This window comes from Triturus cristatus, chromosome 4_1 (genome assembly GCF_964204655.1).
Source record: "Triturus cristatus chromosome 4_1, aTriCri1.1, whole genome shotgun sequence".
Taxonomy (NCBI): domain Eukaryota; kingdom Metazoa; phylum Chordata; class Amphibia; order Caudata; family Salamandridae; genus Triturus; species Triturus cristatus.
The window spans coordinates 278,365,810-278,391,333 of NC_140585.1; the positions used below are offsets into that span (position 1 = coordinate 278,365,810).

The window sequence follows — 25,524 nt, forward strand, 5'->3', positions numbered from 1 at the left end:
TCAGGGATGTCCTATGGCCCTTGGATTGGATGGTACGACTAGACCTAAAGACGCCTACCTGATCATTCCTATTTTCCGCCTCATTGCCGGTTCCTCCAGTTCATATTGCGGCAACAGACGTACAAGTTTTTTGCTCTCGAATGGCGGTGGATCTGCTTCAGAGTTTAGGCTTTGCGGTCAACGAGAAGAAGTCACTCCCAGCGCCTACTCAAAGTTTGACATTTCTGGGATTATTAATAGACTCCACCTCATCCACTCTAAGTCTTCCCTCCAGGAAAGTGTCGAAGATTCGGCACGGCTAAGGTGTACCCTCAATCAGGTGTCTCTCAGACAGCTGGCTCGGGTAGTAGACCTACTCTCCACATCGATTCAGGCCATCTTTCCAGGACCTCTCCACTATTGGGCACTGCAGCGTCTGAAGGCTACTCACCTACGCAGAGGGTGTCCCTACTCTCACAAGGTGTTTCTTCCAGAGGAGGCTCGAGGAGAAATCCAGTGGTGTTAGACAACATGGAGGGCTGGAATAGCCGAGCAATCTTTGGATCGGCCCCAGACTTGGTCAGAGAATCCGATGCCAACCGGGCAGGCTGGGGGGGCCAGATGCGACGCTTTTTCTACGGGAGGCTTGAGGTCTACAGAAGAACAAAAGTTACATATCAACTGCTTGGAACTTCTAGCAGGCTCTTTCACAGTGAGTTGTTGGACGAGAGATTCTACCCAGTCATGTGTCCTTCTAAAAATGGACAACATCTCGGCTGTCCGCTTTATCAACCACTTATGGGGCACACAGTCCAAAGCCCTCTCGGACCTTGCCGCCACCTTTTGGCAGTATTGCCTGGACCATCGAGTATCGGTCACAGTGGAGTACTTGCCCGTTTGGGAGAACCGGGAGGCGGGCTTCCATTCCAGCAACTTCAGGGATTTCAGTCTTTGGCTGACCATTGGGGGTCCTTTCTTGGTGGACCTTTCTGCCTCTAGGCTAGAATACCATCTTCCCCGCTTCTTCAGCTGGTGACCAGACCCGCTAGCAGTGGCCATGGATGCCTTCCTCCAGGACTGGAGTCAGGAGAAGGGGTATGCTTTGTCCCTCTTCGCAATGATCACAAGGGTGACAGCGCAAGTCAGGAGACAACGAGCGGAGGTCGTACTGATCACTCCCCTTTGGTGATTGCAAGTATGGACCGGTTCTACTAGAACTTTACTGAGATTCTTCAATCCTATTCTCCCGGTTTCCAACTCTCCTCTTGAATCCCGACCAAGTTTCCCATCCACTGATTCAGGGGAACTCGTTGTGGCTCATGGCATGGCAGATTACATGGGACGAAGGGAGGTCCCAGGCCTTTATGTCCAAGGCTTGGGCGGACAGTACTGTTAAGAGATACAGATCCGCACGGGGCAGGTGGTACCGCTGGTGTATGCAATGGCGTTAAAATCCCCTGGATGTAGATGTAGAGCACATTCTGAATTTTCTAGCACATTTGGCTTCTAGAGGTTTGGCTTACAGATCGATAAACACCTTCCAGTCAGCCATTTCAGCCTGCCACGTATCAATAAATGATTTGGCGGTTGAGGAGCACCCTCTAGTATGTAGATTGTTACGAGGCTATCCCTACCTCAGGAGCCCCGCTACTCAGCTCTTTGGGACGTGATCTAGATTCTCAACCTGTTCCTCTCCTTGCAGCCGAATCGCTTTCTGTCTAGGAAGGAAATGTCCTCTAAGCTGACAATGCTACTCTGCCTCATCTCTTGCCACCGCATCTCAGACGTGAGGGCATTAGATATCATGGGCAGGATATTCTCCCCTACCAGCGTAACGTTCACACTCCACAAAAGAACGAAGTGTCACACAAGAGTTATCACTCACCCAGAATTTCCGGACTCTCCTAAGCTGCGTGTTGTCCGATGCCTGAAGGCAGATGAGAAAATGACTGAAGAGTTTTGTCCTTCGGGGGAGCGACAGCTCCTCATTGCATTGCGCAATCCTTTTAAGGCAGTTTCGTCCCCCACCATAGCTAGGTGGATTAGATGGGTAATGCAAGAAGCTGGTGTTGACCTTCGGATTTTTGTGGCCCATTCGGAACGAGGTGCTATGGCCTCCAAAGCATTTGGATTGGGAGCCCGTTTGGAGGATTATCCTCAACGCAGCATATTGGTCTTCGGAGTCTACCTTTAAGAGGTTTTACTTTAAGCCGGTGCTAGACATGGCTCACCTCGTGTTGAGCAAGCTTTAAACTAGCATAATCCTCGGCTCTAGTCCGGACATAAAATGAAATATTTCCTAGCTAATATTATTATTGTTTTTTATTATGTCGTCCTCGTGTCACCACCAATTGGCACAAATCATAGCGCCCAAGATCAGCTACTGGGGAAGTCAGATTTACTGGGGAAGTCAGATTTACTGGGAACTATCGTAACAGAAAGTTTCAATTCTATTAAAGACTCTGAGGGGAGGATTATCCCACCTTAGGGATCCCCTAAGAAGACCGCCCTCCCCGTATAAGAGTAAGTAATGCTGCTTGAGTTTGAAATTGTCTTGTTTGACTCACTTGATTTGTTTGCACAATAACTTTTGCCCTGCAATTTGTTCTGCAGGCTTTCTTGGTTCCGTGCTCAGGTGGTGACAATGTCCCTTTGTCTTTGTAGAATCGGACGCAAATAAACAGGATTCATGAGGGTGATCCAACGGCTTACTTCGCGCGACGAACAAGGGTGAAGGACTATGTTGGGCCAATGGACCTTCGCAGTGGATGTTACACAACTGTTTCCTTATTGGATGTTGTTTTTTTCTACTACATTTTCCCAAGTGTTCATGGGAAATGTAGTTTGGGTTATCTTTAAAACGATGGCTGCTGTATAAATAAAGTGAAGAAAGAAGGTATAATCCTCGCCTCAGAGTCATCAAAAGAATTAAAACTTTGTTACAACAGCTAGGAAATTTTTCATTTATAATGCTACCGGCACTAACGGTATTGTCAGCTAAATATCGGAAACAAAGGATGCAGAAAATGTCACATATAGCAGGCAGACCAGCCGCTTAAAATTACCTCAGAAAGAGACCTATATATTTACACCACAACACCAATTGTGTCTGCCAGGTGGGATACCAATACCTTTTGCAAATGTAAAGATTGCATTTTTTAAAGAAACATTGCAATCACTAAATTTGTATCCAAGCAAAAACACAGAAAATGTCCATTCCTTCTATAGAAAAAGGGTGAACAGCAAATGAGCTAAGCTTCAGCCGAAACATTGCTCTATCTTTAATCTTATTTGAAGACCTCACAGATCAAAGTCAACGTCAACTACTGGAAAGGTTATAAGGAGAAGAAAAAAAAAACTCTTGAATCCAACCCGCTCATTGAAGAAGTTCCAGGTAGTGAAAAGCACATCACCCAGCTACAATCTATCCCACAGAATGCAATCGGGATTCAATTAGCCTTCACTGGTTGACAATGGCAGCAAGAATTCACTTCGTCATCCACAGAACCTTCTGGACAAGGGACTGTAGGAAGGCAGGATCCTTCTAGCATAGTAACACTCACTTTGTGTTTTTGATCTAATCTGCTGGGATCCTGCTGATCAGGCCCCAACATCTGTCTAAATTGACATGTTAAGAACTTTGGTACCACCACAATTGGCTACTGGTGTACCCTTGTGTGGCCCTAGTATATAGTACTAAGGTACCCAGGGCATAGGGACACCAGAGTTCACTCATGAGCTGCGGCATGTATTGTGCCACTCATGGGAGTCCACTTAAACTGCGACTACAGGCCTGCCACTGCAGCCTGTGTGAGTTAGTGATTGCACCTCTCACAACAGATATTGGTTATCTTATATCTAAGGTCACTGCATTTAAAACCCTATGGCAGGCTCCTTGGTCCTGAGGGCAGGGTGCTTGGTTACAAGCGTGAGGGTATCCCTGCACGAGCAGGAAAATCCTACAAAACCCAGAGTTGATATCAAATATGTTGGAATCATACCCCAACACAGATTCCGGTGCTGGAAGTATGATCCCATGTACTGGGGGCTCCTTAGGGTGCCCCCTGTATTCCTGGCAATAACCTTTCAGGGACTGCCAGCAAGCTAGTGCTGGTGTCGACTACAGACACAATTCTGCTCCCCTGCTGCTGAGCAGAGCTCGAACAGGGGGAAGCTGGAACAATAGGTTTCCTGTCACACGGAGATGTGACCACCTCCCAGACAGGACTTAGTGTATTGGGGTGGAATGAGAGCACTTGCCAGCGCCAGACTGCTTTGAAGGGTACAATTGGTGCCCTCCTTGCATACTCCATTATAAGCAGTTCAGGAACCCTTAGTTCCCACTGTGGAGAAACTAGACAAAGAACAGGGGGAGTATCCTCCCCTTCGTCCAGCCCCTCCTCTGGGAGGGACTGCCAAGTTGTCCCAACCCTTTCCTTGTGGCACTTAAGGGCTACCCTGTGGGTGGGTCCTCCGATTCATCATAGGACCGGACTTAACCCTAAAATTAAGTCGCTCTTCAATTGTCTTTACACTTGGGCTTTGTTGTACTTCGACTGGAACCAAGACTGCACCAAGGAAAACTAGGTTCTTCAACAGACCAGTGGGCATCAAGGACAACTGAGGAAACCTCCCCTGGAGTGAATGAGTCACTCCCCTACATCTGAAGGGACCGCAACAAAGCTGACTGGTCTGCTGGTCCTGACGTCCCACAGAGATCTCAAGGCTCAGCAACACAGGTGGTGGTTCTGTGGCTACCTAGAGTCCTAACCTGTCTTCCCTGCAAAGTGGAGGACAATATCCCTCGTCAGAGCTGCTGGGACCGAATCCCTGTGCACCGTGTCGACTTGCTGTTGCCAAGGCTTGTTGGCTCTGCACTCCAGAGATCTTCCGGCTACAAGAAGCTCCAGCACCTCAATTCCTGAAGAACAGAGTCCTCTCTGCATGGTGGTCTCCGACTTTAGAAAGCTGCGTGAGGTTCTTTCTCTTGCTTCAGTGGGCTCCACTGCTTACTCTGGCCTGAATCGACTCTCCTACCTTTGGAGTGTCCCTTGGACCTTGCTGGTCCCAACGTTTGATCTTTTTCGATCTTCACGGCATTTGCAGTTACTAAGGCTTGTTGGTGCGCCCGCAGGACTCAAGACCACCTAGACACCGATATGGGACAGCTTGTGCACAGCTCCTGGTCTTCATCGTCACCTGGGCCTCACAGCTGCAGCAATAGGGTCACCATTGACTCTTCTGAACTTCTCCAAATCAGTGGGCATTGTGCTTCCGGGCCTTCTGTTCACCTCCGAATGGCATAGACTCTGCCCCCTCTGCTTGCAGGTTCTTCACTTCCAGAATCCACTCTTTGATTCCACCGGACTCCTTCACAGTCATCTCCAGAGGAATCTTCTTCAAGTCTCCCATTGTCGTCTACAGCAGGATCCGATGTCACTTCACCCCTATGCACCCAGCTTCCCTGGTGCAGGTAACCTGGTTCCGGGGGCATCTCTGGGTGGGGTGGCTCTCCAACCTTTTGTCTTCCAAAGAGTTTCTTTGGGGTCTTCCGGGAAGCATTGTTGTTCTTTAAAACTGCAACCGTGACTTCTCCTTTGACTTCCATTGGGCATGCAGCTATTTCCACTCTGCGCTGCACACAGCCTCCATGGGGTTGCTGGGTACCTACCTTGGGTGGTTCCTTGTGTACGTGCCTCCTCCGAGTCATCTGGTCCAAGTTCCCTTCTCTATTACAGTTCGCTTTTCACTTTCTTACTATATGGTTTGGTTTCCCCCTAGAGACCAGTATATATTTGTGCTACTTACCAGATTATTGCAAAGTATTCTTGTGTATTGTGTGGATATCTCCAGGTAGGAGATAATCCAATTTGTTAGTGATTGTGTGTGCAATAAAGAGACCTATTTTTCTATAAACTATGTGTGGTTCTTTTTCATTTAACTTACACTACTGATTAAAGTTGGTTAAAACAAGCTGCTTTATACTCCTTCAAGATTAGCCTGAAGGCTGCTCTCCACAGCTACCACTGTGAGAGTTTTCTATGGTTATCAAAGACAACTAATATCAACATAAGGGTTGTCTGAATTAGCACAAGGTGCATCACTTAGATAAGTGTACACCATATACTCAGCCAGCCTCCTACAGGGACCAAACAACTTCACAGCAAAAATTAAAAGTACACTTCCACCAGAACCGTGAGATCTGTAACTTAAACGGCTTCTAGTATTATTGCTAGCTTAGGTTCGGAGTACAGAACATCTCACTACGCGGCTCACGTTGGATTGGTTCATCTTCCTTAAACCGTCAAAGAGAAGAAATAACACCTTCCACTAAGTGAAAGACCTGAGAAATGGCATTTTTCAACTGCCTTGTGCTCACTCCTCCGAAAATGACGACATTACCACCAATAAAGTTAACGCTCATCAAATACATTGCCAGACGGGACAACTTTAACAGTTATAAAACCATTCACTTAAGCTGCATAACATAAAACCTCAAATATCATACAAGTACAACAATTACTTTGTCCAACTGATATTTTAGTTATCTTCGCACCATCTAGTGGGAACCAAATCCAAAGTAATTTTCAACCGTTGGTAAAACGGATACCCTCATACCTTCAGGACACAACGGATGTACTACGTCTACTTGCCCAGTTTCCACAATCCAATGAGATTAACTAGATGTAGAATCCCTATACACCAACATTCCACAAAGGACCACTCTAGCTGTGATTGAGGAGGATCTCAATGCAATCACATGGGAGTCACCCACACCCCCAAGCTTCATTATGGAGTGTGCAACTCTGGCCTTAACGGATAATTTTTTCGAGTTCAAAGGCCAACTGTATCACCGGACACAGGATACTTCCATGGGAAGTACCTTTGCGCCGAGTCTGGCCTGCCTCTACATGGCAGCCTTTGACGCTCCCCTGACCCTTTTCGTCACTCGTCCATTGCCGACTGAGGACGCCACTTGATCACGTGTAACTCCACGGATCCTTCATCACTGCAATTCTACCATGATTGCCAGCCTACCCCGGATTCCCGGATTGTTTTCATTCAGCCCGGACCGGAGCTAGAAATCCCTTCTGCCCGCCTCCGCACTTTTCCAGCGCCGCGGTTCCCATCCGCAACCGCCAGTCTTCCTCCTGTCTTTGTGGCACTTCTAGACGCAATTTTCATTCTGGCAACTGACCACGTCGACTGCCCTTGGCAATTTCTCTCAACACCAGGCATGTTCATTGTTTCGTCCTGATGATGATCCTTGCACCCTTGAAATAGGATCGAAACGTCGTCGACCCCATTCTATACAGTATGCACATTAATCTATTATGAAAAAAAGTGCACTGTTTGAAAGAAAAAAGCTTAAAACACTGGATTTCGTAATTAAGCTCAGTTTGCCTTGCCTGTAATGTCTGCTTGTTTTGTATTTGTCTTCTTCCCCCAACGGATACAGGATTGTGTCCCACCTATGTTTTGCTGTTGATTAATGTTATCCTATTTCATTGTAGAATTAAACTGGATGTCCGGCTGGACATTCCTAAAATATAGTCTCGATTCTGTACTATATTCATTCCCCTCATTCATTAAACTAATTTGAGGACCCCTGTTTGCTTAAATAGCCTTTGAACAACGACACATCCATCATGAGTCCAACCCATACCATAATAACATCCTGTTATGGAAACGTTTCATTGATGATATTTTGATCTTCTGGAAGGGGAACAGCGAGAGTTACAATAACTTTTTCAGCTGGATTAACAACCTCAACCCCTATTTGAACTTTACCATTTCTTCATCTCCCAACCAGATATCATTTCTAGTCCTTACAATCAAAATCGAGTGGGGCCAACTGACTACAACGATGTACAAAAAAAGTACTGACCGTAACAGTCTCCTTCTATTCAGCAGCCATCATCCGAAATAATTGAAGGAATACTTACCATTTGGTTAGTTTTTAAGAGTACGGAGAAATTGCAGTTCAGTGGTTGATTACAAAACAGAATCAGCCGCCCTGGCTAAGAATCTGGCAGCAAGGAACTACCCCCCCTAGTAGCATCGCCCTATCTAGAAAAAGAGCACACAACAACAGGGAAAGCCTACTTGAACATAAAGTAAAGAATGAAACTGACATACTTACCTGTGTCACAACATTTACTCCAGTTTCAAACCAACTAACCAGAGTATTGAAAAAACATTGGAGCATACTTAATACAGGGTCCCTGAACCTCGACCAACCGCGCTTTACTTTTAAGCGTTCAAAAAACCTTAAAGACATGCTCATTCACACGAGACCTAAAACAAAAGTCACCAATAAACAGTGCACATTGTGGCAACTGACAGCTGTTACAGGTCACTATCCCTGTGGCTCATGCACTGCGTACACTTTCACTTCTGTCCACAAGACCATCACACTCAATGAAACCTTCGTGTGGGAAATGCGCTCCCACACCAATTGCAATACTGCCAACTGCATATACCTACTCACATGCCCCTGTGACCTATACTATGTGGGCATGACAACCCGCCCAATCAAACTGCGAATCTCTGAACACCGTAGCAATCTCCGCTGCCACAAAACCAACACCAAAATGTGTGCACAATACCTTGAAAAATCGCACACACCAGATTCCATAAAATGGGTAATCCTCGAAGCAACCCCTAACATTTCGAAGAGAAATCTTTTTGCCAAAGAACAAAGATGGATACATCGCTTGTCTACATATGATAAAGGGCTCAATGAAGATATACCATGGAGTGCCATACAAACCTAAGCATAATTATTTACCCCAATGAACTAGTAGTTCGGATGACTCCAGAGACTCGTAATGCATTCCTGACCCCCTTAACAACATACACCACCCCGTGTACTTATTAGGCTTGAGAGCCGATATGTATTTAACATCAGCGCTATTAGGGGACTCGCACCTTGCCTCACATTGTACGCATACTAACACTAACAACATTAATATTGCGCCCAACTAATATTTCACAACTTCGATTGCGCAATACAGTATTTAAGCCCACTTTTAATAAGCATTAATTTGGCCATATCACACCTTTGTAGATATGATTTTCACAACACTTATTCGACACAAATGGTTGCGATATCCTTTTTTACCTCTATTTCCACCTTCCGCCCTATTTGTGAGCCACTCGTATAAACCACTTACTAACGGCCGCCGTCCCCATACCGGAACTACACTGTGGGAGTCTCGTGATCGGGGCCACACTCGATTGGCTATGCGAATGGCCACGATGGATTAAAACCCAGAGTACTCGGTTGCCTAGCTACCTCCCGGACCCGGTGGATTGGGCAGGTCGAGAGTAATGCGCACAACGCTTTAACCGCGAGTAAAAAGAAACAAAATGGTTGGGGTTTCCACGGCTATTATGTTGTTAATTTCTCACGCTAAGCGTACATCATAGTATCGTTTACCTAGGGTGAAATCCTTATAACCCCTCCCCCCCCCTGCTCTTTGAGCATTTTGAGTCAGGCATCATATCTCCACACCAGGAGTGACCTTTTTAAACACCATGACCAGTAGATCAATAACCGAGCGTAGCTAATAAATTACCTTTCGCCAAACCCACCTTTTAATTTCCGTACTAAACAGGGCATGTATGCGATAACTTTTAGACTGATCACACATCGACAAGGGCACTGCCAATAACTTTCATCATCATCATCACCATTTTCATTGGGATACATACTCTATCCCTAGTCTTCATACAAGCCGTACTTTAGAACGACTATACGAGGAATGCTCCACCTATCTGCGTAAGATCCCGCCTTCACAGCGTGTTTTAAGATCTAACAACCATCAATGGCCATCTACCGCATACCGGGGTACATCTGACGCTTAACAATAGATGGTGATGCATCATACTCGCACCACCACAACGGTTTAATGAGTGAAGTTTGTAAAATTTACCCACTCCTTGATTTCACAACATTGCTCCAACCACCATTACACCATTACAAATAACTCTGGCTTGAACTGAGATCCCATGCGTAGGGGAATACATCAGATAAGACCAATATGGAGCGACTGATAGAACAAGGGACCCCTCCATCTGGTTCACTGGTCCTATATAGATTAGATAGCTGACGTTGTCAAAAGGATGAGTCTTGAAACACAGTAACTGAGCTAGTCCTATACAATGCATACATTGTTTTGTTTCCCTTTACTAGTCCGCCACACACAGGAGCTATGCATTGTGCGTGAATTCCACCGGGTACTGTTGATGCCTGGTGACCATACTATATTGGGTGAGTCAAGGATTATGTATTTCTGCTTATAATAAATGTTTCTCCACAGGGGCCAATAGCCACTATAGCTCACTGTGGGATTGCACCACTTTATTGTTTTATACCTTCTTTTAATTGTCCTCCTAACGCCTCAGCGTTCACTTCACATATAACATTAGGTTTTTTTAGACACTATACCAATACGTGTCTGCCTGTGATAAACTACATCACCAGGAATGATACCTCTACAATTTTGTCTTCCACAACAGATATTTCCAGGTTGTATTCAGGTATATTTAGCATTAAACACAAATGTCGTGAGCAATAATTAATGCCATAACTTTTTGTTGTTGTAGATAGTTTATTTACCTTGGTCCTGACGAATCGCATAGTTGATTAAACTCACAGAGAAGAAACATGTTGACCGACCCGATTTAAACAAGGACACTACTATACGAGACATAATACTCAGGCCAGTGCCTTGTTTTCACTGTTTTTACTTGGGGTAGGAGACCCCCAGAATAAAATTGCCCTTCTAGGTACTCCCCAAACCTATTTCAATCACTACACTACATCTACACAGTTCTGTCCCCATACCCGCACTTCACAATACAGCAGTTGGATAAAAGATCTCCGACAAAGTGCCCCTATTATAGGGAGCCCGTGGGGTATTGCACCGCCGACCCCATGAGGAGCAGAACATATGATGAAGCATGACACCTGAAAGGGTGTGTGAGGGCATTCGAATCCAACATATGGATTCCCACCCATGACCCTCTCAGGGAATCATTGGGATCAAGTGAATTGTGACTCCATACAAAACCTACCACTGAGGAACAGTATTAATCTTTTTTCTATTTTCAGTCCTTAGGCCTCCCTTTGATGCTGGACCTCCCTACTCCTTGCCGAGTGGAAAAAGGCCTTCCGGCCCTTCTTGTTGTATACAACAGCAAAATACTGCCCCCCAGTGACTGAAAAAGTCATACTCTGGTGGGCGGTGGATACACTGATTTGGGAGTGCGGTCCAGTACCGCCAAACTCGTAATCAAGTCCTACGTGTTCACAAAACCACCGTACGAAAAACATTTGCAGCATCCAAAAGCAACAACAAAACCATGATTTTCTGCAATGAAGGTTCTTTTTACGTATTGTAGCTGACATTTTTATGATGAATCCAGTAGAATGTGATGATCTTTATCCAATAATGAGCATTTTCCACATGCCAACGGTTGTATTGCAGTGACCAGGAAGTTATCTCATTGGATGTGGCACAGACAACACACTTATTGAGGCTGAAATATTTGGAAGCAAAATGGTCTAGTCAGTATAGATCAGGACTCATGTTCATTCATTACAAGATATGCTCATCATATCTGAGGCTATAGAAACATTGCATTGGAATGCTTTCTAGAACAAGAATGACAAATTAAGTTTTGCATATCTTATCCCAGAAGTTAACAAGGCACAGTGTGCACTTCAATCAAAGGACACAATAGAAAGCAAGGCAATGTTCAATACACTCAGTTCAAAACTAGAAAACCAAGTCTGTAGTGTTTTTGAAAGAATATGAAGAAAAATCAGAACTTTGCAGGTACTGGGGAAATGTTTTACACTCTAGCTCTAGTGAAAAACTTGGAACCAGCTGGTCGGGGAGTAGGTTGGGAGCTGCACGTGAAGATTGTGGAGTGTCAGAATACTGTGTTGTGCGAATTTGATTGCATAAATTACCTCAGATTGGGTCCTAGTTTTTTAAAAGAGTGAGGAAGCTAAGGTGTACAAACCATACCTCTACAGAAAATTCATCCAAAGACACTTTGAGAAGAAAGAGATAGAGGGCAGGTTCAACGCTGGGGTTCCAGATATGAAACTGGAATAGACTATCCAGAGATCACAGAAAAGCACCAAGGGAATTGTTAGTCAGACATGTAAAAGTGAATTTGCTGCTCAATGGCAGCTAGTTTACCAAAGAGGCCTTTCCATTGTCAATGTTTTCAGAGAGATTTCAAATTCCAAATTAAGGGACCATCGTGAAACTGTTCCTCACCACAAACTTGTGAGAAAGAGGGGGGAAAATGTTAATAAACATGTTAACAGCATTTTACATTTCATGCAGCAGCAAGGGAACCCCTTTGCAATGACTGAGCCAGTGCGACTACACAACTTCGTGACCAAACAATACGTGGATAATGATATAAAGACACGTTAATTAGATGTCCTGAAACATGGATCAAAACTATATGCAGAACTGAAGCAGGAGAGATTTGAATTGAAAGAGAAAAATCAGTTTGACATGATCACTAAAGTTAAACTTCAACACTTTAATTGCCATAGTAAAAATGTCATCCAACCAGATAGTACAAAACAGTTTACTAAAAAACAACTTTCGCAAGCACATAGAGAGATGGGTGTAGCAAAAGAAAGGGGTGAATTTATCAAGGACATTATGTCGCATGATCTTCTTCCAACAAACTCATTATCTGATGGAGATACTGCAACCAAATCAGTGAAGCACTAACTCAAACAAGAGCTCGAAAAAAACCTTTCACCTGAACAATTTTAATGTAAACAAAGGTCCTCATTGAAAACTGCTGTTGTTGTGGACTATATGTCACAATTTCAAATGGTCAAGATTTCATCCATGCAAAACTATGGAGAGGCCATTTAGACAGTTCTACAAATATCAAAGTCAGTGTGCACCTTGCATGAACTGCACATTGTCTTCGACAGTTATCTTGAACCATCTGTCAAAGAACGTGAGAGGATCAGGCGAATATCTACAAGTGGAACAATTGACCTTGCCTGCATCAATAATTCGACACCTACACAACTCGAGAAAATTCTGGTCATCAACATCGAACAAGATGAACTTGGAGATGTTAACTTCCAAAATCATTGCTGATGCTTCAGTGAACACTAAATTTCCAAGTATTGAAAGTGGAATGATTGTCAATGAGGAGTTGGTGCCTGTAGAGAAATATTCAAAAAGGTATGGGCCATATTTATCAAGAACTTAATAGCAAATTGGAGGGAGCTGACCTTCGTGTTTTGCCACACGTTGAGTGAGAAGTTCGAAATGGTTACAATTGAGTCATTATACTGTCGAAAGACAGATATTATTGTGCTACTTAGATGTATTGCAATGTTCATAAGTAAAGGATTGTCAGAGTTATGGAACAGGCGAGAAAAGACAATCCTGCTTCATATTCTGTGCAAGAAACTTGACCGGAGGCACATGTTCTTAAGGGCAACGACAATATGACAAAATTGAAAGAAAGTTTGGAGCTTTAATTGCTGAATATGTGGAATTTCTTAAAGGATTTGATGAGACAGAAAAAGATATGGTTTATGCCAAATTCAGACCCCATGAGCTTAAAGCTGCACCCACGCGCTACATACTTTGCCTGCCCGTGGCTCCGAATGATTACCAGAGCCACGGGCAGGCAAAGTATGTAGGGCGTAGGTGCAGCTTTGAGGACTGTGTGACTATAAACGCCCCTCCCTCCCGTGTTTGAGCTCATAGGGCCTGAATATGGCATAAAAACCATATCTTACGCAGAAAATATACCTACTAGGTATTCTATTTGCATGAAAATGTCTCACCTTAATATTTATTAAGAAGACCAATAGGGTATTTTTCTAGGAGTAGTACATGGGATCATTTAGTTTGGTCCTGATGACAAGCCTTGGGGGATAGTCTTGAAACATGTAGATCGTGAGACATACACCCATAAAAATGTGTTTCTCCTCGTCCCCCTTTTGATAATACTAGCTACAGGATTTAATAAAACTTAGTTCCCACATAGCCAGGTATTTTTTAACCAACTAGTCTGACCGTTCCACTCTCAAATCACTTTATAGTCCACACACTACAAAGTGCTCCCACATCTCCGTCGGACGAAGCACGCCCCATCCCGCAGCGGGGCGGGAAGAACCTGATAATGAAGCATGCCACCAAGGAACATTTTGGTGTGGGGGGGGGGGGGGGAGGGTTATTTTAAGAAAATGTATTGTTTTCTTTGAATACTAAAAAGCTCATACTTAAGAGCACGGTTGTACTCCTTTTGGTTGTTTATGAATAGGTCTATCAATGGAGTATGATCCAGTTAAATGGTGACTTCACGACAAAAAAGGCATCCAGGATCACAAGTAAATCAGATTTCTTTATTGCGCTATCCAGATACAAACAAAACACATGAGGCTCCCGGAACAACTGCCTAACTGGCAGACATATGCGACAAAATAAAAATCCAACACCAAGATTTTATTAACCCCTCCCCAGGCCTTAGCATAGATAAGATTCCAACACACTTGCTTATGAGTTAACATCTAACTCACAGTAGGTAATGTCTGTGAAGCACCTACTTTCCTATACTTGTTCCTCCAACTACAAAAGGCAATACATTCAGCCTACATGAACAGTAACGTTTTGAACTAAGAGGACAGGGGGGCCATGGGTTTATGGTGCTGGTCAGGAAAGTTCACGATTTAGGAGACTCTACGCTTATGCTCTTGATGGGTACTCATGCAGCTTCCATCCTCACTGCCTGCAGTCATCATGCTACTTCAATTACAAGGCTCATGGGCATGAGGCAATTTTAGGAGGTTCTGTGTATACCAAAGTTTTAGATGCCTTTTCATCCATAAATGGAATCAAGTGACTACAGACATACTCCAACCTGAGATGTGATCATTCCATGTGGCAGTACAATGGTATTACGGTACTTGATTCTCGATGAACAGATTTTTTTTTTTTTTTAACGCTTTTTGAATGTGTTCTGCAGAGATGAATGCAGATTCTGCTCATTACATGCAAAATTAGAACTGAGAAAAAACAAACGGGAGCAGATACTGAAAAGCCACACGTAGTATCATGAGAAGATGCAAGCCATTCTTTTAACTGTTGGAACAACTAAATTTCAAGACAGTGGCGTTGTGGTGCAGCAAACTGATGTGACTGAAAGGTGATATGCAACATATAAAACTTCAGAGACGTTTTAAGGCATGGGCAAAGTGGGCTGTGGCCCAGGGCCCAAGCCTTATTATGAGGGCCCCTGAAAGAGCCAGCTCTGTTCTGTAGAGAATCTTGCCCGGATTACCTTAAATAACTCTTAAACTATTTATTTTTAATGTGGGTTAAATGTGAGAATCTATTACAGACATTTTGCAGATAAATGTTTTGTCTTTTGGTTCATGCAACATCCATTAAAAAGTTCTTTAAAATCAAATGAGGACCTTACATATGAGAAATGGGAGGGTGTCACAGAGATTATTTACAATATTAGTGATCTGCTGCTGTAAAACAATATTGAAAACACACGTGGTCCCTGAATATCTGATGTAAACACATTTAAAATTTGGACCAGTGTGCCTGTGCACTGGCAGCGACCTGGCCAAAAAGTGCATGAAAGAGCTCAAACTGGATCATAAATTGAATGCTGTTCTGAAAAGGGGTCCCCAAAATTCGTTTGGCCCAGGGCCCTCAAAATCCTTAAGACGTCCCAGTAAAAAAAAAAAAAAAAAAAAAAAAAAAAAAACTTACCAGACTAGTATATAAGGGCAATGAAAAGTAATGAGCATGTGGTCTCAACACCAGCAAGCATCTCTAAACTAGAAAATACAGAGTTCTTGCTCGATTAACTGATGGTCGAACGTAGGAAGTGGACGAATTTCTCAGTCTCTCCTGGGATTACTTAAATGATATCCACCAATTTTAGAGAATTCACATGAACTGTGTTTCTGAATATTACACAAATTAAGTTGAACCCCAATACATGCAAACAGACAGTGCAGAGATTGCCATCTAAGTGCCATATATACTGTGTTTGCGTCGTCCCAGTTAGTGGTGACACTTCTAAACTGGACAAGCCTGGCTCTCAAAAGACTACATTACATCATTATTTATGGATCTCAGCCAGTAATGTTTCCGTTAGGAACGAAATAAATACTCCCCAGTCAAAGTTGTACGTTGTAGAACAACTGCAAGTACGAAATAATACACTCCCCGCAGGCAGCACAAAAGCATAAGCATTCTGAATGTTTAAGTGATACACTTCTCACGACACTTGATAAATAAAATATAAAGCAACAGTCAAAATGCTAAGAGGCCGGGCATCTTTCAAACAACACTTTGCTCCTTCATGGAAAGGAGAACAATTGAAAACCCTAGCACATCGTCTCCCGAAGCACTCTAGTTGGGGAAAAAAATCTATTTCTCCAAAGCTTTAAAGTCTGATAAAATTCCAATTTCTTTTTCTGAAAATAGGCAAGTAAATCTCCCATTCGCACAGCTCAAGAATGTTCAAATTGCATGCCTTCTATAATTTCCCTCAGTTTGTTATATTCAGCAACAGCACTGGGGTGCTTGTACCTCATGTGACTGGGCTTCCAACAGTGTTAGCGTAAGGATGTGAGGTGAACAGCTGTTAGGACCAAATCAATAACAGGCCATAACCAACTTTGCAACGTTGAAATAGAGTTAGCAGAGTTATGCTTGAGTTGCTAAAGTGAGAAATGATAAATGACACTTGTCAGTAAAAAAAAAGTCGATAGATATCCCATCCTAGGTTGACAGTCACACAGTGTCCCAGTAGGAAACAGTTCAACCATTGGTGCAACATTGGTGCAGGGCCTAAAATATGGAGCATCCGTAAATTAGGATAGCTCATTCATACACTTCTTTGAGGAGAGAGCTGAAGAAATTCTAAACAAAGTCCATATCAATTGCCTCACTTTGTTAAGTGGTATCCTTAACATGCCTGCGTGATCTTCCAAAGCCACTCAGCGAAGCTCAAACAGGTGAGTCCTACTGCGATCCTTCCACGGCCCTACATGAAGTTATCAGGCCATCTGGCTAAATTCTACACTGTAAAAGACAGTCTTCATTATCATTTCCTCACCTTTGATTGCAAATATTACAATTACAACAATCATCTTTTGGTCATTAGGAAGTAGTTCTTATCTTCCTGTAATTAGGCTTTCACAATATAAAAATAGTCATCACCTTCGTGTAAGTGTATGATAGCAAAGCAATGTATTTAATTTGATCTTCATTTTGTAAAGGCCTTAACGCCGGCAACGATTTGGAACGCACTATTTAAAACAACAAAATAAAATGCTATGGCCCACAATATTGATAAGACTAAACAGGAAGTGAAAATTAATATTAGTTAAAATAATAGAACTTGAGAGTGCCAAACGGTCCACCTTATGCCGAAAATAAAAGCAGTCCTCTGACTCAAAGTTCATTTTTTTTCGAAAATATATTTTGGTAGTATATCCACATCCCTTCCATTACAAGTTGTGTCGTTGACATAGTTTTATAGTAACAACATAGACTCTACGTTATCTCATTCATGTAAACGAGAACGGCCCATCAGTTGGTGGGTTACACGGTGCATGATGAGTACACAAATACAACACTAACAGCACGCGCCGAAGGGGGCGGAATAAACTATAAAACATGAGTGATAGAAGAGAAAGAGTGAGCAACTTATAAAATCGGAAAACAGGACAACAGTATCTTAACGAAACATGATGGCTCACACCTGCAGAATGTGGCAATCATCCCCCCTCCCCTTTTCCCATATGCACATCTACTCCAGTCCTACACTTGGGTAGAAAGTGGGGCCATGAGGGCTGTGGGCCCCCGTACGGCCTGCATTAGGCCCCTGAGAAGAAAAAGATAGACTGATCTGGGCAGGATGCAGGCACCATCTTAAAGCAACACACAGTGTGACCATCTAAGCTTTAACAAAATATCCAAATATCATAGTGTCTAAGACAAACATTAAAAATGTTAAATCTCCAGTATTTTGGTTTACAAATTGAGACACCCTACAAGGAGGGGAGCGAAGACACCGACAACGGAAGTGGTGACGGGAAGGTCAATGGAAAGGGATATAGAAGAAGTACACAGCTGAGAAATAAAGAGAAGGATAAAGGTGACCGAACATGTACAGCAAAGGACTGCAACATGGAGGGGTAGAGTTATGACATTAAGTAGTTAAAACAATACAGGAGCTAGATTTGGGGATAGAAGAAGCTGAGAGAAAAAAAAAGGAGATGCTGACGAAATGCTATGCAGAAACCAGGATACGAGTGGGAATGAGAATGGGAGCATGGAAGCGTTGAAGTGACAGAGAAGACGGGCGGGTAGAGCATGTCAGATGATCCTGGCAGCAGACGAACAGTTACAACACACGGGGAGGGGCAATGGCATTGGACGGAGACACTAGGGTGCAGGGAAGACTGAGCAAATACCGGGAGATGGGGTGGAGATGCGGGGGTGTTGCATGAGCTGTATACCGGTCCAAGCATACTTTAAGGGGACTGGTGTGTGCAGGAGGGCACAGAGATACAAATGCCGAGCTGAGGGCTAATCCCTGCAAAGCGCCCCTCATTCCACAGCACACTCGAGCGCGGCCCTTACCTGCAGGGAGGGCAGCTGCCAGCAGTAGCAGCGCCCCGAAAAGGGGGTGCGCCGGGGCCATGCTCAGCACGGGGCTCGACGCCGTTCAGCTCCGGTACGCTCCGCTTCCCCTCATCGCCGCGGGGGCCTGCGCAGCCGCTAGCTATGCCACCCGCCCGGACTCCGCATCTCCGACGCTTTTGTGTATCCTGGGCTCAGTGTGCCGCCGACACCGGTTCCCATCACACGCACCCCCTCCCTCTCCGCGGCCGCACAGGCCTTCGGCAAGCAGTGACCGCGCTGCGCGCGCCCCCTCGCGGACTCCCGAATGGACTGCAGCCAGTGCGCGCCCCCTCCCGATTTGCCTGCAGCCAGTGTGCGCGCCCCCTCGCGGTCGCTTGACCCTTCGTCATCAAACGCGAGGTCTGCCTGGTGGCTTCTCGTCTCCTAAGTACAGCTCTGCCCTCAAGCGTCTGGATACCTATTACCCAGCTAAAGCACACACAGGCGTACAGAAAATAACGGGAAGCAAACGAAGACCGATAGATGTATGCGCGCACCACATCCCTGAGAGTGTGAACGGCGGCGCGCATTCCGGTCCTCGGCTCCCCGGGCCTGCTCAGTGTGGCACGCGCATGGACAGACCTAACGGGTTCCCTTCCTAGTCAGGTGTGGGTTAAGAGGTTGACGAGACTGTCTGACAGAAGAGGGTAACTAGGAGAGACCAAACCAGGTAATGGATAGTATCGCGCGGTCCAAGTAAGGGTATAGGGGTAAACTGCCGAGAGGCCACAACTTTCAACTGTACCAGTAGTTGGAGAGTGTTTGTATGGGGTAAAAATCACATTTCTGTTTTTGGCCATAAACTCAGTTTGACGAAAAATATTTAATTAATGAGGAGATGAATGTATACAATTTTGCGTTTAGAAAGTGCTGGCTTATTTCTGTCAACATTTGAAAGAGAAGTGATTTTTAGAGGTCAGATTAACTTTTTTTTTAAAGTATGTTCTTTCTTTGGCATCTAAAATTATTTATCCTGATTACAAGCGCGACCCAAAATGTCACTCACTGTACATATCTGACATCGTATTATTGAATTGATACCCGTCTGTATGCTGATGTTATGACTTTGCACCGCTGCTCATTCTCTACGATCTGAAAATAGGATGACTGACTGTTGTGCTCCTTATCTTCCACCCATCTTTCCTTGCCTCACTCTATCTTCTTTCGCTTTCTTCCCTCCTTCTGTCCTATCACATTCTTTCCTTTCTGTGACGTTGGTACACAGTATAAATGTACGTTGATACACAGTATAAATATGACGCATTGGAATGTTCACCATTTCACTCCTGACTTTTGATTGAATCTGTGCCACCTGCGTGTGGGCCTTATTCTTAACTTATACTTTAATAAATTACGCGTTGAATCCTGACAATTCTGCCTGCAAAACCTACCTGCCTATTTGCCGTGAGGGGAACGGCCAGCAAGGGGTCCAGCAGTCTTCCTCCCGCCACTAGCGGGTCCGCCTTGAGGGGAACGGCCAGCGCGGACTACAGATCCCAGCAGTCCTACGCTCACCCCAGGCGCTTGCCTTTGATGTCAGCAGGCAGCGCCGGGGGTGCATAAAACGCCGCTGGTGCCCCGCAGCGCGGGACGCGCACGGGCGGCGCCCGGGCTAAGGGCGAGCCCGTCAGAGGCCGAAGGAGGCCGGGCTGGGCATGCCCTCTAAGCTCCACATTGAGGTGAGTGTCATTGAGTATTATGGGGAGACGTACAGTCACATCCGGTTTAAAGCCCACAACTACTAACACTATTGAAAGTATGCTCGAAAAAGCTGTCAGCATGGTCTCATCAGAGATTGAACTGACTGAGAGGAGACTTTCTATGGGCCACCCGGCACCCCTATCGCATTTGCCCAGAGGATTAGAGCAGGACACTTTAACCGCCCCTCTCCCATTATCACCCAATGTGCTAATTATAATGCCTAGTAACCGAGAAATGTTGTCCGGGGGCCTTGAGACTGACAAGGACGATGCAGTAACCCCCGATTGCCAGTTACGGCCTCAAGCTAATGTTAGCATCGGAAATTTGGCCCCGGCAACCAAAGCAGAGGGGGGAAAAGGGAAGAGAGGCACGTCAAAACTTACTGGCAGCTAGAGGAAACAACCCCCCCGCTCAAAAACTCAACCCACACCCTTGAGTTTATGGAAACAAGGACCTACCGTTGTGTCTGTGAGCCCTAGTGAGCAAACAAACGACTGTATTGTAGAATTGACTACATTAGAAGCAGCAGTTAATTCTACTCATACTCAGACTGAGCACACAATTGTTCATGACACTTGTGAAAGGTCGGGAGACACCCTAATTGACACTATAATGGACTCTGTTTACGATCGTTTAAAAAATTTGTTAGATAAACAATTTAATGCTCTTTTTAAAAGCCTGGACAGATTGGAAAATCTGGTTAAGAAACAGGATACTAATAAAAAAGTTGTCACTATTGCTGATAAAGTTAGGGGGGAACAGCACTTAAAATCATCGGAGACAACTAATCAGGTCATATTAAAGGAGAGCAGTGATCGTACGTCTCCCGCTGTTAATACTGCATGCGAAAAGTGTGGCAACCCTAAGAGTAGTTCCTTCCTCGAATTTACCCCCAGCATGATGCCCCCGTCCAATCCAGCACTTGGCAGCGGGATCAACAGTAGTATTTTATCCCGAAACCTAGCACCACCCACTCCTGTGCCATCTGCCCCGGTACCCACAAGTATGGCAACTGCTTCATGTGTCATTCCTCTTACCGAAAAACGGGCTGAGAACCCAGCAGAAGATGTCCTTTATTTACCCCCTGAAGCCTGCCCTTATGTCGTAATCTTAGCTGGCGCCCCTCCTCTGAAAAAAGACCAATCAGAGTCTTGGGAACAACTTAAAAATAAAAGTATTCACTGGCTATCTAAGTATAAGGGCCTAGGGATGGTGAACGCCGATGAAATTTTAATGGTGCGATGTGTAGGATGGGTAGGGCCCTCAGAGAAGAACATCATAGGTGACTGTATAGTCGTGAATTTCAGACGCCCCTCTTTGGTGAAATGGCTATTAAGAGCACAAATCCATCATAATTTCGCCCCAACCCTTATACATTCACTACCCCTGGGCTTTTTTTTATAAACCTTCTCCAGGCACACGCAACTCCACTATCCCGACAAATACCACACAGAACCGGTTTACCATTCTTTCTAGTCTGGATAGCCAGGACTGACTATTGAGTCAATCACCGAATACTGTCCCAAACTTAGCTGTACCTTTAACAGTATGCCCAGCTGCTGTTGAACCCAGACCCCCCCGATTCTAACTTAAATGTGTTAAGTTGGAATATCGCAGGGTTAAGATCTAAACTGAATTCCAGAGAGTGGGTTGACCTAGTCAGTAAATATGACATTTTGATGTTCCAGGAGACATGGTGCACATACGATCTGTTTCTTGAAGGATTCGCATGTCATAATAGCATTGTATCCTGCCCCAAAATAGGCCGTCCATGCGGGGGGTTATCAACATGGATAAAGGTTTCAGCTGGACGCAGTACAAAACCCCTGGTGACAAACAATGAAAACTTTCAAGCTACGATCTATTCACAGGGGGTCACAATTTGTTTACTAAATTTTTATAATAATGATTCTACATCACTACCAAATAGGAATTTTTTTAACCTGTTCGAATTTATTGATAAATTAGAAGTTGAGCACAGGCACGGTAAATTGGACGGAATTTGTCTTGGTGGTGACTTTAATGTAAGATTGTATAGCGGTATTGATAATACAACCATCACCCCGGCCAGAGTTAACCAATGCAAAAGAGGGGAGGAACTCCGCAATTATACATCTTCTCGAAATCTAATTAACGTAATGGAAAAGGCAGGAGTTGACTCAATCAAGGGGCCACTGCCTACCTATAGAGGACGCGGCTGTTCATCTATTATTGATTATGTTTTTATATCATCCTCATTGGTAAACTTTTTAGCAAAGGCTGAGGTTTTATGTACTAGCCAAGGTGATCATAACCCAATTTTAACAACAATCAGACTTCTTCCCAAATTCACTACCCAAAGGAAAATAGGGGTCAAACATCTGGAGGCATCAACCGATAAACTCAGAGTGATTTGGAAGGGCATAGACAATAAAGCACTATTTGCACGCATGATAAAATCTTATCCATCATTGGTAGAGACTTGCCTATTAAGTAGCATCTCGGGTGCAGAGATTATTGAGGCCTTTAGTTGCTTATGTGTTGGCGTTAAACACATAAGCCAGAATCCTAGATGGTTCGATGGCATATGCTCACAGGCTAACAGAGACCTGCGTGAAGCTTTAGCGGCTACACCCAGGGACATAACCCGAGTTAGATCTCTGAGAGCTTGCTATAAGAAAGCCACTAAAACACGCTCAGACGAGATATTAAGAGAACGCTGGGATAACCTTGCTAGAGCTGCCTCACTTAAGGATGCAACTGGATTCTGGAAAGAAGTAAAAGCCATGAGGTCTATGGGCTCAAACATTACTCCCATAAGCTGCAATATATCTAGCGAATTATGGGAGGATCACTTTGCTTGAATTTATACAGCCCCCATAAAGATCGCTAATAGCCGTTTCAGCTCCTCAGTTATAAATGTTGCCATAAGTGTGACCGAAGTTGAGGATGCCATAAAACAAAGCATAGGGAATAAAGTGCCAGGTCCGGATGGGCTATCGATTGATCTTATAAAACATGAACCAGATTTTTGGGCCCCCCTTTTATGCAATGTTTTTAATAACTTGACCAATAGGGCTATTCCGAGTACCTGGTCGACTAGTATCATTGTGCCCATTTTTAAAAAAGGCGACCGATCCAATCCCAGCTGCTACCGCCCAATCTCCCTAATAGACAATACCCTGAAGATCCTGGGCAGAGTTGTGTTCAACAAGATTAGGACTTGGGCTGAAGATAACCAAATTTTAAATCATTGCCAGCTGGGTTTTAGAAGCAATGTCGGAACCGTCGAACAGTGTTTGAATTTAAATCTTATCTTGGGAAAATACACGATTGCTCAAAAAGTTCCACTTTACCTGGGTTTTTTGGACTTAACCTCAGCCTTCGATTTCGTTAATAGATCACGCCTATGGGAGGTTCTTTTAAACTATGGGTTGGACGAGGTTTTGGTCCATTTTTTGGCACATTTGCACAGGGACTTGAAGGCACGGGTGAGGATAAATAATGATGCAGAGGTTTCCAGGGACATTGCCATTGGCAGAGGGGTTAGACAAGGTTGTGTCCTAGCCCCTCTACTTTTTATTCTTTATATAAATGAATTACATAACTCTCTGTCCAAGCTGTCCAATGATGCACCAAAAATTAATGGCAAATTACTCCCCGTGCTTTTATATGCTGACGACGCGGTACTTATGGGCCGCACCCCTAATGCACTTCGCACTTTAGTCACGGGCTGTGTGTCCTTTATGGCCGAACTGGACATTTGCACTAATTTAAAAAAATCTTACATTATGACGTGTGGGCCGAAAAAACACAGCATTAATTTCATATAGTCGGGTAACGAATCATTAACATGCACAAGCAATTTTCCTTACTTGGGTTTAGTTTTCTCAGAATCAGGTTCATGGCAGGCCCATGTAGCCCATAGCAGAAATAAAAAAATTTAAGGCGGTTAACTCTATAATTAGTCTTCGGCAGCCAAAAGAAGCAGAGGTGGTGTTATCTTTAATTCAGATATTACAAATCGCAATGTGTACCAACTGCCACCTATGGTGCTGAAGTTTGGGGGTATTCAAAATGTAGCGGGATCCAAATTGAGGAGAATAGATTCTGTAGAAAAATTCTTGGGGCTCAAATCTCTTCTCCAACTTATATATGCCACAAATAATTAAATTTACATTATGTGCAGGATTTTATTAGGTCTCGCCCAGCTATATTCTGGCTGAAAACATGGCAGAACCCCGCTGCGACCTTAACAAAAGAGATAATATCAGACTGCCTTAAATGTGACAAAGGTGGCAGTATACCTTGGCTTGCTGCAGTTAAAAGTAGTTTAGCCAGTGTGAAGTTGGAGCATATTTTTCTACGCCCACTAGCACTGGAAGGTACAAGCGTAAAATCCCTCAGGGGGTGCTGTATGATTTGTACCATAAAGAAAGACAGAACATCGAGTATCATAAACCATCGATTGTTAAGTACATGCCCCTTCTGGAGGCACCGAGCACCCAACATCACATGCCACAGAATTATCTTAGGAAGAACATAGGAAGATGGAAAAGAAGTTTACTCTTCCGCCTTAGAGATGGTAGCATAAAATATTCACTCTGCTTCCCGATAGGATTTAATAGTAACCTTGAGCAGTTGTGTTGCCCATGCGGTATTGGTAGTAAACAAACATTGCTACATTTTTTACTTTTTTGTAAATTTTATGCCAGATATACAAAACTGTATCTAACTCCCTATTTTAAAGCATGGACTATTTCTGATTTTAAATTAGCATACTCTGAAATTTTATGGTTTATTTATTTATTTATATTCTTGTATAGCGCAGGAACTCAACCCCCGAAAGGGTATCTCCGCGCTTATGATTACCAGGAAGCCAAGATCATATATTAATCAGAGAGATAGAAGGGAGGAACCTAGTAGGCAACAAATAGGAACATTTTCAAAGACTTTTTAAAGAGTTGAAAATTAGTAATATTTTTGAGAGCAGGGGACAGTGAGTTCCAAATGATAGGACCTTTGTAGGACAGGGCACGCCCTCCCTGCCTGGCTTTTTTTATCCTTGGAACCTGAAGTTGTTGCTGACTGCTAGAGCGCAGGGTACGGCTGGGTATGTAAGATTTGAATAGTTCTTTTA

At 44.1% G+C, this 25,524-nt stretch overlaps 1 protein-coding gene and 1 long non-coding RNA gene across 5 annotated transcripts in view; one reads left to right on the forward strand and one right to left on the reverse strand.

The window, feature by feature from the left end:
* Positions 1-18,954, reverse strand: part of KIAA1549 (KIAA1549 ortholog) — a 746,373-nt gene extending 727,419 nt beyond the window's left edge. For all 4 annotated transcript variants that reach the window (XM_085652039.1, XM_085652040.1, XM_085652037.1 and 1 more), the window contains exon 1: positions 18,663-18,954. In XM_085652039.1, the coding sequence (XP_085508165.1) occupies positions 18,663-18,723 (61 nt within the window). In that variant the 5' untranslated portion in view covers positions 18,724-18,954. The remainder of the gene's footprint in view (positions 1-18,662) is intronic.
* An 83-nt stretch (positions 18,955-19,037) lies between these two features.
* The window catches only part of LOC146854262 (uncharacterized), a 100,088-nt gene continuing 93,601 nt past the window's right edge, over positions 19,038-25,524 (forward strand). The window contains exon 1 of the long non-coding RNA XR_014981183.1: positions 19,038-19,374. This is a non-coding gene — a long non-coding RNA (uncharacterized LOC146854262). The remainder of the gene's footprint in view (positions 19,375-25,524) is intronic.